The sequence below is a fragment of the Maniola jurtina genome, chromosome 7, assembly GCF_905333055.1.
Source record: "Maniola jurtina chromosome 7, ilManJurt1.1, whole genome shotgun sequence".
Lineage (NCBI taxonomy): Eukaryota > Metazoa > Arthropoda > Insecta > Lepidoptera > Nymphalidae > Maniola > Maniola jurtina.
Window position 1 is genome coordinate 9752654 of NC_060035.1, and position 12608 is coordinate 9765261.

General features: G+C 35.2%; 1 protein-coding gene across 4 annotated transcripts in view; it reads left to right on the forward strand.

Annotated features, from left to right (window-relative positions):
- Positions 1 to 12608, forward strand: part of LOC123867066 (polypyrimidine tract-binding protein 2) — a 270705-nt gene that overhangs the window by 227687 nt on the left and 30410 nt on the right. For all 4 annotated transcript variants that reach the window (XM_045908910.1, XM_045908912.1, XM_045908909.1 and 1 more), the window contains one exon: positions 10882 to 10940. In XM_045908910.1, the coding sequence (XP_045764866.1) occupies positions 10882 to 10940 (59 nt within the window). The remainder of the gene's footprint in view (positions 1 to 10881; positions 10941 to 12608) is intronic.

The window sequence follows — 12608 nt, forward strand, 5'->3', positions numbered from 1 at the left end:
CTTTCCATTTTTGTTTTCTTAGTGAACACAATTTCAATAACTTCTTAATTTAAATTTTGATTTTTAATCACAATTTATTCTAAATAAAAAAAAAAAAAAAACTGTTTTTTAATGGAAAAGCTCATTACACCTATATCAATCACATGGTAGGTATAGGCCTATGGGAAGGTACTTACCTATTTATTGTTAATTGTTATCTATAATAGTTAGTACCTACCTACTAATTTACAATTCAAATTTTATTATTTTTACTAGACAACAATATCATCTTATGCTTTTATTTATAATATTTTAAAAAGCACAATAGATGTTGCTAAAATATATCCGTATACATATTACATATTCTTTGCATTACAACAGCATATTGAAGAAGCAATGATTATACATATTATATCTATCTTTATCTATCATATTGTATGTAAAATATACTTATTTAATATTACGATTCTTATAACTTATATTACAATTAAATACAAACATTTCCCTGTCTTATTTTCTTAATGGTAATTATGTAGGTAATATAATTTATAATGCACCTAAGTTTCCACTTGCGAGTAATACTTATATAGTCACTTTATGTTATGTAAAAATAATGTTGTTTTATAGTAAATATCTGCATGTATACAGTGTGCTTGTAAGTAAGGATCCTTTACACCACAGTTGATTTCTAGTTCGTACTTCATAGTATTAAGTATTAAATAATATAATATAATGTAAATATTTTTAAGCTATGATATTATGTTCTGTTATTTTCAGTATGCCTGTTAGGCGAAGGCCTCCTCCTGTTGGTTACGTTTTTCTTAATATTTTATTTTATTACTCTTGCCATTTTCACCATCAGAAGGGTCGCGGTCTAGCACTCCCACGGTGACCAGCCGGCTTGGGAGGCAGAGAGGGGCAATCTTGAATTTAAAGTTACTTTTGCTTTTGATTTTTATGCAGTTTTCGTGATAACATTTTGTTATTTTTGTTGTATTTTTGAATGTTCTGATTATTATTTGTCTCCAAAGTCGACGCCATATTCATTTCATATACAGAATTTTTAGAAAGCAATTCTTTTTGGTTTTTTAAAAATACTATTTTGTCATATTTCAAAATTGCATTTCTTCCTTGCTTTCTTTCTTCTTCAAGACTTTTTCTTAATTCTTTCCTTTTTTCCAGAACATCTTTCGGAAAATCTTCCATTATGTAATAATTCGTTTCTTTAAGGCACTTTTTCTTTTTCAGCAATTCTATTTTTCTCCCCACTGAGGATAAAACTACTATTACTGGTCTCAACTTATTTTTATTTTTACCCATTCTTCCTATGTATTCAATGCAGTTTTTATCAAAATTTAAATTCATTTTGCTGTTTATTATATTTATTATGTTTTCCTCTAAATCTTGGTAGGTCTTCTCTTTTTCCTCAATGCCAAAGAAGATTAAGTTTTTTCGTCTAATATATTTTTCCAAATAATTTATATGTTCCTGCTGATTATTTATTTTTTCCTCCAGCTCATTATATTTCTCCAAGACAACTAAGAATTTTTCATCAATGTTTTTATTTATTGCGTTCATTTGTTCTTTCATATCTAGGAAGTCCTTTTTTTGAGAGTTAAATTGTTCTTTAATCTCTTCTAGCATGCGCGGAACACCTTCCATTGTTAGTTTATTATTCGCGGAATAGTGCCTAATGTGCAGTGATATCTATTACTCCCGTAATTTTGTATACCTATAGGTAGATAGTCCAATTTTTATTAGCTCAAATTAATGTAACTATGGTAAGTATGTAAAAATAGTAATTAATATCTGTTTTGGTTTGGTTATGCGGCAATAAGTATGTAGGTACGCAGTGCACAAACGAATGTTTTTGTTCGCTCACCGTCTATTTCCAAATATTTATTCTTTAATTAGGTAATTATTTCCATTTCTTACTATCAAACTTGGCACAAAAGAAAAATAACTTCGTAGGATCTTCTCTTCTACTATTTATTGTTTCGGTTTACAATGGGCACTAGTTTACCTTGAAATTGGTAAGTTTTATTGTTGCACACGGAACATTGGCGCCATATTGTCACAGTCGTCACGCGTAGATAGAACGAAGATGCACTTTTTTACGTATTTATCGGTCACTTTTGATTACGATAACAATTGCACGTAATTATTGGATATAGATCTTCTGTTTATTACTAAAAATAGGCTAAGTTTCGTACTTTAACTATTTGATATTCTCATAAAATTACGGAGCTAATATCACTACACTTCAACTGCAGCGCCCTCTTATTTATGATATTAGTATAGATTAATAAGAATAAGTATGGAATTCTTGTTAACCGTACTTTTGATATCAAAGTTGACACATGGAGCAAATATGCCGAGTTTTTTCTCAGATTCAAATTCAATTTCGCGAGTTTGTCTATATAAATATGTGGAGAGTAATCTACGGAACTGCACTCACTTTTTTCACCATTTGATTAATAGGTACACTATTCCAGAGAGACGAACACTATATAATATATATACTACTAGCTGATGCCCGCGACTTCGTCCGCGAGGATTTAGGTTTTTCGCAATCCCGTGGAAACTCTGATTTTCCAGCATAAAAAGTACTCTATGTGCTAATCCAGGATTTTATCTATCTCCATTCAAAATTTCAGCCAAATCCGTCCAGTAGTTTTTTGCGTGAAGGAGTAACAAACATACACACGCACATACAGGTACCTACACACATATAGGTACCTTTTTTTCAACCCGGGCAAAGTCAGGGCGGGGCGGGCTTCTAGATCTAGTTATGCAACAAAGCAGTTGAACAAATAAACAAGGTTTTAAATTTTAAAAGCTTATTCACGAAGAGAATTGCAAGTCTAGTGATTTGTCAATATTTAATTGGCACGATATGGGTAATTCTCTTCCGGAGCGCTCATAATTCGTCGGTATCGTGACACTCCTCGGGCTAATGCACTGGTTTCAATTTCCCCTTGTACCGCTACCGAAATGTCCGTTTGCTTTTTTACCGCACATTCGTCACTGTCCAGTGGGAATAGGTCTTATTGCTTTAACTAGTTCTCATTGTAGCCATAACTTACTTTTTAGCGATGCATAAAAAATGTGCTACTGGCATAAACAATTGAATAGACAATTCATGGAGCAAATATTTACAGCCTGGCTACGTTGAGATGACAAGCGTTCAATGCGCGTTGAACGCGCGCTAAATTTTTTTACGGTGTTCACATGACACGCGCTGGTCAGGCGTCGAACGCGCGTTGCCGCGGCCGATTATACTGACGGCAGATCTTCACTGTCATTTCCTTCACAGAATATGAGGACGAGTTCTTCCTGAGCCCGTCTCTATAAGTTCCTATTTGAATAATCGCTACTTGCCATATTCCATATCGCAGGACGTTTCTCTATTTCATCTATAAATAAGTCCGTATTAAAAGCTTGGGTTTCCATTTCGAACTATTTCTGGACGTACTGATACTGATGAACCCTAAAATACCGCCAATGTCAAACCGCGTCGAAAGCGCGCGGAGCGCGCACTTAACTGAACTACTACTTACTACCGAATCCAAAAAAAGTATTCAACTATTATTAGGTACAGCAGAGGCATTGTGGTGGTGGTGGTGGTCAAAAAGTTCACTGAATTTATCTTATACTTACGGGAACGCTACGAGAAATGTCCGTCGTCTGCACTTGGCATTATTTATTTTTCTTGTAAACATTTTTCTTAGGTTTACATACAGATTCAACATTTCAGTCCTTTAACACAGTTATATAAATATCACTGCAACCTGTAAAAATTGACGAAGGCTTCGCGCAGAATATTGACATTCAATACCTTCACTTTACCCCTCGGTTTGCAATCCTACCCGGTACCATAGACAAATATACCGAAATCGCCCTGTACAAAGCTAAATCGGTACAAACCGTAGTAGATCGTAGATCCGAAACGTATAAATCCCTACTTCAATTATCCTGTCTCGTGGGGAGCAAATAAAGCACATATTTCGTATACATTTCACTTTCAATGCCCTACAAACGTTCCGTACCCAACTGAATTTAAGTAAGTTACTTATAATGTAACCCACACAATACTCGTATGTAGGAGAATAACTTTGTTTGCTTTTCCATATATTTTGTAAAACTTACGCTAAGTTTTTTGTTTGGTTGAGGACCTACAAAAATAATATATAGTCATATTAAAATTCGCAACAATTTACGTTTGTCTCACGTTAATAATAATTTGTAATCAAATAAAGGACTTCCCGTCTATTTATATTTTCGCATTCGGTACAAGGAACGGCCACCGAAAATGCTTTATAACTTTAACCACTTAGGAGTTGTTAGCAATTTTGGATTCATGTTGTTTCTCCTTGTTATTTTCGTAAGTTTTGCGAGTTTATCTAATGAATATTCCCTAAGTTTTTATCATATTACTACTAATAAAGGGGACGAAGTTGAAAATTATTTCATGGAGTTCGCCGAATACTTTGCGTTGTTGATTTGATAATTGCTTTTGCTACATTAAGTATTATCGTTGTGCTTATAGCGGACGACCTTCAGATTTTCTATGCCTACATTGAATCTTTGAAAATAATATTTGTATTGAGGTTTTTATAAATACTTGTCTATTGTGTATACCTACACAAATAAAATTGGTCTGGTTTTGAAATTAAAGGAGCGGGCTTTACGCAGATTGAATATCTATGAGTATAGTAGATATTATATACCCGTGGTCTACGTTATAAAGAAAACACATCTACAATCTCCTAGACCCAGTGATCTGAACTGTATTATGTAGGTACATTGTATGTAACATTTTGATCAAACATTTTTTGAAAATAGATGACAGATATTATTATAATGTGCTATCATGTTTTGTAGAATATAAGTCGAACGAAATTCTTAATTACATGAATCCTATGACATAGACACGACATCCGCCACAAACAGGGGACGCATAATAATTGTAGCGGTCTGCTACACCTTAATAAAGCCAATCGACTGAGGGCGCGCGAGGAGCTCGGGAAGGGGGTGGGATTACCGCGATCTTCATTGAGATTTGTTCTGGGATTAGGAACGTGTGATATAACCTTCGTTCTTACGTGATGTGTTGACAGTGTGATGTTTTGTTATGATTCTCCTAAGAATAGAATAGGTATGAGCCGTAATTCTGTATCCCAATTTGCAGGCAGAGCAACTAAAACTTAAGTCGAATGCACTAAGCTCAAATTTTCGTTTGCAACAGACGATATCACAATTCCAACGCAATCTTCAGCCCTACGAAAACTCTTTGAAAATGACATAGAACTACAGTAACTAAGCAAAAGCTAAATCAATAGAGACGAGCTTACTTTGTGAGCGGGATTTTTTAGTTTTTCTTTTCAAACTACAAAATCACTTTAAATCGTTCTCGTTTTGTGCACAAATTTCAGAACACTTTCATAATTAAAGCTATCCACTTTACACAGCACAGCTGAGTTTTAAATATAAATAAAAGACGAAATATTGCGATACAACGCGAATTTGCGTAATTGTACGCTTGCGGGTGTCGCGCGTTTTAAATTACATATATTTAGAACAAACGAGTCAAGGGTCGACTTTTTGCGCGGTTCAGCGTTCACAACTTTTCATTCTGCTCTTTGCGAATGCCCGAGCGCAACGAGATGAAAGGACGCCTAAATTGCGAACGAGAATGCATTCACCTTGACATAGCACGGCCCGAGGAAAAGGCAGCGAGATTTAAGATATCATATTATATCGTAATCGGCTGGACTCCGGAGACGAGAGCTCGCTTAAATTTACATAACGGAAGCAACGGAAGCTACCTCTTTCCTTCAGAGCGAAATGCGGATTAGAGAATTTTAATTTACAACCTCAGCGCCCGTCTTGTGTTTACGGAAATATAGACTTAAATATTCCATAAAGTAATTGCGTGCTCCACTTGAATTTTTAATGAAAAACATCGCATAGGGATTGATTGGAATCATTTGAATTTCTTGTGCGCAATCGGGACAAGCATCGTTATCGAATTAGCCCTCGAATATTTCAACTCGAATAAATAAAATCAAATAAAGGGTAACCGGGCGAAGTTGTTTTAAAAACTTCCGGCCCGGCTGTTGTTAACTATGTCTGAATTTTATCGCACAATTTTCATATTTTGCTTTATATTCATTTGTTTCATAGCAAAGCCACGTTGAAGTGTGAAAATCATTCAGTTATTATATCACTATTTTTAACCCCCCGACCCAAAAAGAGGGGTGTTATAAGTTTGACGTGTATCTGTGTATCTGTCTGTGGCATCGTAGCTCCTAAACTAATGAACCGATTTTAATTTAGTTTTTTTTTGTTTGAAAGTTGGCTTGTTCGAGAGTGTTCTTAGTTATAATCCAAGAAAATCGGTTCAGCCGTTTGAAAGTTATCAGCTCTTTTCTAGTTACTGTAACCTTCACTTGTCGGGGGTGTTATAAATTTTTAATTTACACTTGTATTTGTTCTCTTTTATTCGATAGAAGACGTTCTTTTGGTTAACAATATAACATTAGCAGAGTCAGTGTGACATCGCTTTCTCGCGGCTTTGTTATCGATAAAGTTGCCTTAAGTGCACGCGGTGTGAACTACGAAATATATCGATATTATGTTTAAACAAGGTCAAAACTGAACAAAATACTTTTCATATTCTATCAGTTTTGAGACCCTCAGACACTGAAATTGACTTTTGCAAGTACGCTGGAAGACGTGTGCGATACAAAATAATGGAGTACCAGTAATTAGAATTGCCATTTTGCAAATGGTCTTCGTGTTGAAACTATATTGAAGATATCTATCTCATCACTAACATTTAGTTACGGGTACGCTCACTGAAGCTCACTGCTGCTATCAGTGCCAAAATAGTGAAAATGAAGTTGCTTCAAAAATACGTCGGAAATCGCAGTTCCAGCGTGTATTAATAGGGTCAGTGCTCGCACTACAATAAAAATTGTCACTAATCTAATGTGAAATTAAAGTAAAACTTTCAAAAGCCCATTAAACCTCTTTATTTCCAAGTAACCGGAGGCGGCGAATTTAAAAAGGTTTTGGGTGTTATAAATTCGAGAAAAGCTTTTAGATCATTAAAAGAAATACAATGAAAATCTGTTTATATTCGTATAAATTTTATTAATTTTTATGACCAGTGGCATGTACATTTTAAAAGATATGCTACTACATTATTTAAAATCAACCTTTTGGGAGTACTGAGGCTCTTAACGTACATAACGAAATGAAGTGACGAAAATGACGAACGAAATGAAAGTTTCACTTTGAACGTTGAGGTATCTGATATTTACTGTCGACAGATGAGCGAGTGTTGTGATTTGACATCTTCAGTGATCACCTCTGGTATGTAAACTTCATTGCAGCTTAAAGCTCAGAGTACTCGACAATTTTTACCGTTACATAAAGTGTCACTAGGGGACGCGGACGCCCTATTTAACGTTAAAACTTAAACAAAAGCTGTTTAGCCACAAATAAGTCCAAAAAATATTGAAAAGTCTTAAGTAGTTACAATTTATTAGCTGGCAGCTACCTCGGACAAAGAATTAGTCTAGCCATTCAAAGGGGGAACGCTGCCAGTATCTTCGGAACCTTGCCTAAAGGGATTTCTTTTAATAATTTATTTTAATTAGGTATTATATTATATTTTTAAGGTTTTTAGTTTTAGGTTCTTGGTTTTAATAATTTAGATTTTAGATGTTCAGAATAAATTAATAATTTCTCTCAAAATAAATAAATTATTAGCTTTTTGTACATAAATATGGTTTTTTAAAGTTCGCTAAGTCATGGTAAATGTTTTATAAGTTACCTCTGATGTGCTTAGCTAGCGGCAAAGAAAATATGAGCCAGAATAAAAACCATTTAACCATTAACTATGTAAGTATGAGGAGACAACGCATTACTTTTCATTTGCCTCTACGCTCCTGAGTCGAGTTTGAGTGTCTTACTCTATATTTTGTAGCTTCAGTGAATTGTTGGAGAAAAAAAACGCACAATTTTACTTATTAACGAAGTTTCCTTTCTGTTGTGAGCTTTATCGAATACTGATAATAAAGTAGGGCACTGAAAATACTAGCTTCTTATACGAGAAAACCTTTATACTTGTATGTTTTTGAAATAGATCTGTATTTTATTATAGAATATGTATTTAAGTATAAAACATAAAATTGTAATAAATTACTAGGATCATTAATAAATAAACTAAGTGAAAGCTCGCCTCGGCTACGCACGCATGGGATCACATATTTTATATTATAGAGACTTAAAGTTTTTTGTAACCTGTTCTTTTGTGTTTTGGTGGTGAAAAATATACAAACATACATAAAGAGGTATACATAGACTAAATTTTATACTTATACATATAAACTTTATTCCTGAAACGGGCGAAAACTTGATTATGTTAACTGAATTGGAATTCACTTATGGAAGTTACACAAGTTTGAAGTTATATATGAATATACAGAGTGACTCTAATTGCTACTTTTAGATTCATATTTTTATTACACCGAATATAATTTTATTAATAAGTAAACGAAAAGAAATCGTTATTTGGTTTGCCCTCGTATAACCTTTGATGCTAATTTAACGGACACTAAAAACAGAAAAAAAAGTGTAGGTATAAAAGCGGGTCAAAATAAAAAAAAAGACATTATCTAATGGTACATAATTTGACGCAGGTGTTGTCGCAACGATGTAGCTCCTGTGTAAAAATGTGAATTTATTCCCTCACACCGCGGTCTACAATGATCGCACCCTTAAATTAGGAGGTCCTCGTTTATCCCTCGCAGTAAATATCCCTAACGGAACTCGGAATCTAGCCTCTACTTTTGTGGTAATGATTGTTTATAATCGTTATATATTCTCAACATTGTTATTGCAGGCAATCTAATCGTAATCAAATTCTGAACCAATAAACACTATATTTTAGTTTTCCTTAGTTTGTTTAAGGGTACAAATAGCTTCTCGCTGAAATGCACAAGAAAGCGCACTATACATACCATACGGCCCTACGATCTTGTTACCGCGAACTGACAATGAAATCATAATAAATTTGTTGTGGGCTCTTCTCAGACCCTGGGCGCGTTTGGGACCCTCGTAGCTTTCGTTTTAAGTTTACGTTATTAATTATCACAATGAGATCATTATTTAACAATTGACACTCAAAAAGTGTACAATGGTACCCAATTTGAATAAATGATTTGACTTTAACTTTGACGAGTGAGAACCTAACTCGAGAAGGTCTAAAGCGCCGTGCAAATCGTGTTGCCGAGAAGGTTTCAGCGATTTGTTTATCTTTTAAGGAAACCAAAGTGTAGCAATAGTATTATTTTATTTAAATTAACCATATTACTGAAAAAGTACATTATTTTGCACTGGTACAATTTTGCATAGAAACCGTATATCTAGTCTTTAATTTAATCTACCTAATGCCTGCCAGGCTTCTCCGTCTTTCTCTGTTTGTCCGGTCTAATCTTCGAAATAGCTGAACTGATATAGAGAGGACTTCCGCTAGCAAGTTGACCTTATATTCCGGCAAAACAAATAAATCCAATGGGATTTTTCAAACTCGCGGTCGAAGTAGCGGGTAGAGGTGGTCTTCAATAAACTGAGTTCACAAGAAAAAAAAACCGGCTAAGTGCGAGTCAGACTCGCACACCGAGAGTTCCGTACTCGGGTATTTTTTCCGACACGATATATCAAAAACTATCATGCATAAAAATAAATAAAAATCTGTTTTAGAACGTTCAGGTTAAGCCCTTTCATATGATACCCCTTTTGATATAGTTATCTTACTTTGAAAATTGTGAAAGTAAGTAAGAAAGTGTGAAAGTAACCACAAATTCACGGTTTTCAGATTTATTCCTTTACTTGTGCCATAAGAACTATCTACCTACCAAATTTCATGATTCTAGGTTAACGGGCAGTACCCTATAGGTTTCTTGACAGACACGATGGACGGACGGACAGACGGACAGACAGACAGACAACAAAGTGATCCTATAAGGGTTCCGTTTTTCCTTTTGAGGTACGGAACCCTAAAAAAGGAACAGTTTGTTAAACATGAAACAACATTAATCAACTGTAGCCCCAAAATGTTCAAAACTTTCACGAATCGAGAGAGTAAACCTTGAGTAAACGTATCAATTTATGCTCGCAAGAGTACACGATGGAGGCTAAATTACATGAAACTTGTTTCGCATATTTGCTAGAGTGAAGATGATAGAATAGCTGTGGTGCACCTGAGACGGAACTCCACAAACTCTTGGAAGAGATGGATCGCATAGCGCCCCTCGTGGCGGCAACTTCACATTGTTTAACGAACATGATATTACCTAGACATCAAACGTTGAACGACTGTTTAGTGTTTCGATTACTCAAAGGGCATAAGTAACTTAATATGTAAGGTTACTGTAAATCTTACAGCTCTTTGCTGTTACGATTGCACTCTTGTAAATGTGATTCTAGATTATGTAACGTGTTATGAAACTTTCGTTGCGTAACATAACATTGTTTAACATTGTTGAATACGAGTAACATGCATCAAAACTGTAAAATGCGTAAACAAGTCTTTTTACTACTACTACTACTACTTTTAATTTCAGCTACTTTTTCGCAGCTAATTTTGATGAAAGATACAAAGATAGCTTTCATCCCACGGGAGTTTTAATAAACCGAAACTTAATGGACGAAGTCACGGGCATCGTCTAGTATGTTATAATATGTAATGATAGTGTCTAGTATGTAATATATAATCTGGATGCAGCAGAACAAAAAAAGTTAATTTAATTTCCAAGGAATAAGACTTGACTAACTGAACTATGTAAATCACTGTATGCAGTTTTAAAGATAAAAACAATTCTTTTGCAGATTCATTTCAAGCCCTAATCCAGTACCCAGACACCGGGTCAGCGCAAATGGCGAAAACGGTGAGTGCTGAATACTTCTTTTTGTTTTTATTTAACTGTTTGTAAAGTAAAGCAATAAAACAAAGTTCTTATTGCCGCACGTTTCATTCACGTTAATGACTCGGTCTCGAACTATCTGAAAATGAAGTGACTTAAGTCTTATCTGCTCTTGCCCCGGCTGCGTACCCGCGTGGCCAAAGAGACAGCTGAAATTTAAAGGAGGTGCTTGATAGAAGCTAGAAGTTGGTAGGTATACTTTTTCATTTTTATCTCCTGGATTCCACTGCGGGGAGTTAGCCCGTAGCGGAATCAATTTTTTAATTTTAGATGGGATTTAAAATTTATTTGTGTCTTCTGCCAACGTAACAATACCAGCCACACCTGCTTCAAGTTTGAGTTGAAGTAGATGCTGCGTAATTAACTTTTTACAAAGTAGATTTTTTTAATTTTTTTCGAAATCACCACTTGCCACTAAGTATCTACCTAATAGCTATATGGTTGCAAAATGGCTTGCCACTTTTTTATTATAGGTACTCACTAAATTGAAAAAAATAATCTATTTGATTTTACAATTTAGCTTTCTGTCTAAAAAAAATGTTTTTAAATTTTAAGAATTTTGTAACTTGTGATCCCTTTACGGTTCGGCTGGCAGGTCTAGTTACAACTCAAAAGAACTACCTAACATACTATCAACTTTTATCAAGCGTCTCCTTACAATTTTCTACAAGCTCTCGGATCACCGGCTAGGTAAGACTCATAATATTGATAGTTGTTGTTAGTTTTGTTGGAAACTTCCGTTTGTGTTTAATTGTATTAGTAATATATAATCTCTATTTAGTAATAACATACAAATCTTACTCTAGGAGACTCAGAAGATTTAGGCGCTTTGACCCATATCATTATTTACGCTTTGACCACATTACTGTAAAGAAGCCATACTTTGCAATTATTTAATCAACTCTCTTGGTAAGCGCGACTACAATGTAGATGATGCAGTCAGTTGGAAGTGGACTATCTACATTACCAAGCTCCCACACCAAAGGTGAGGCAGTTTGATTGAACCCATATTCCATAATAGGTATCTACGCGGCATCTAGTGCATCGCACTGGTACGCTAAATCTGTGTATAAAAAACTAGTATGCACGCAAAAACAGCTACAATCTCTTTTCCCTTACTATCATAACCCGATGGGATGGTAATCCGATAAGACCGGAGAGAGATGAGGAGAGAGAGGATGTTCACCGGAGCACGATGGTGTAATATCGCAAACTTCTCAACTCCGAACTGCTACTAAGAATTTCTTAAGAAATAGACAGTTGTCAGTCAGTTAGTCAGTTGTTTCAGACGTTTTTTCTGCGCTCATTAACTCTTTTGGCTCAACCCGCGACCTCATGGTCTACAGCAGAATGAGCGACCCACTAGGTGACTAGATGAACGAACCAGCCCGGTTCCGGGCTAAAGCTATACGTCGAACGTACCCGGTTCACCAAAGTAAACGACACTAATATCGAGTTGGAACTCGGCAGCGAGTGCGCTGTAAGTCGACAATGGTCTGAACTCCGCGCCCACTCGCCGAGTGGGACATCATTTTTCTCAGCTTAACTTTTCCCATTCGCTATTCATTTGCGTTAGAAGTTGAGCGTACTGCCGCCTACTGCAGCGACTGTTTAAACTTTATTTCTGATGCA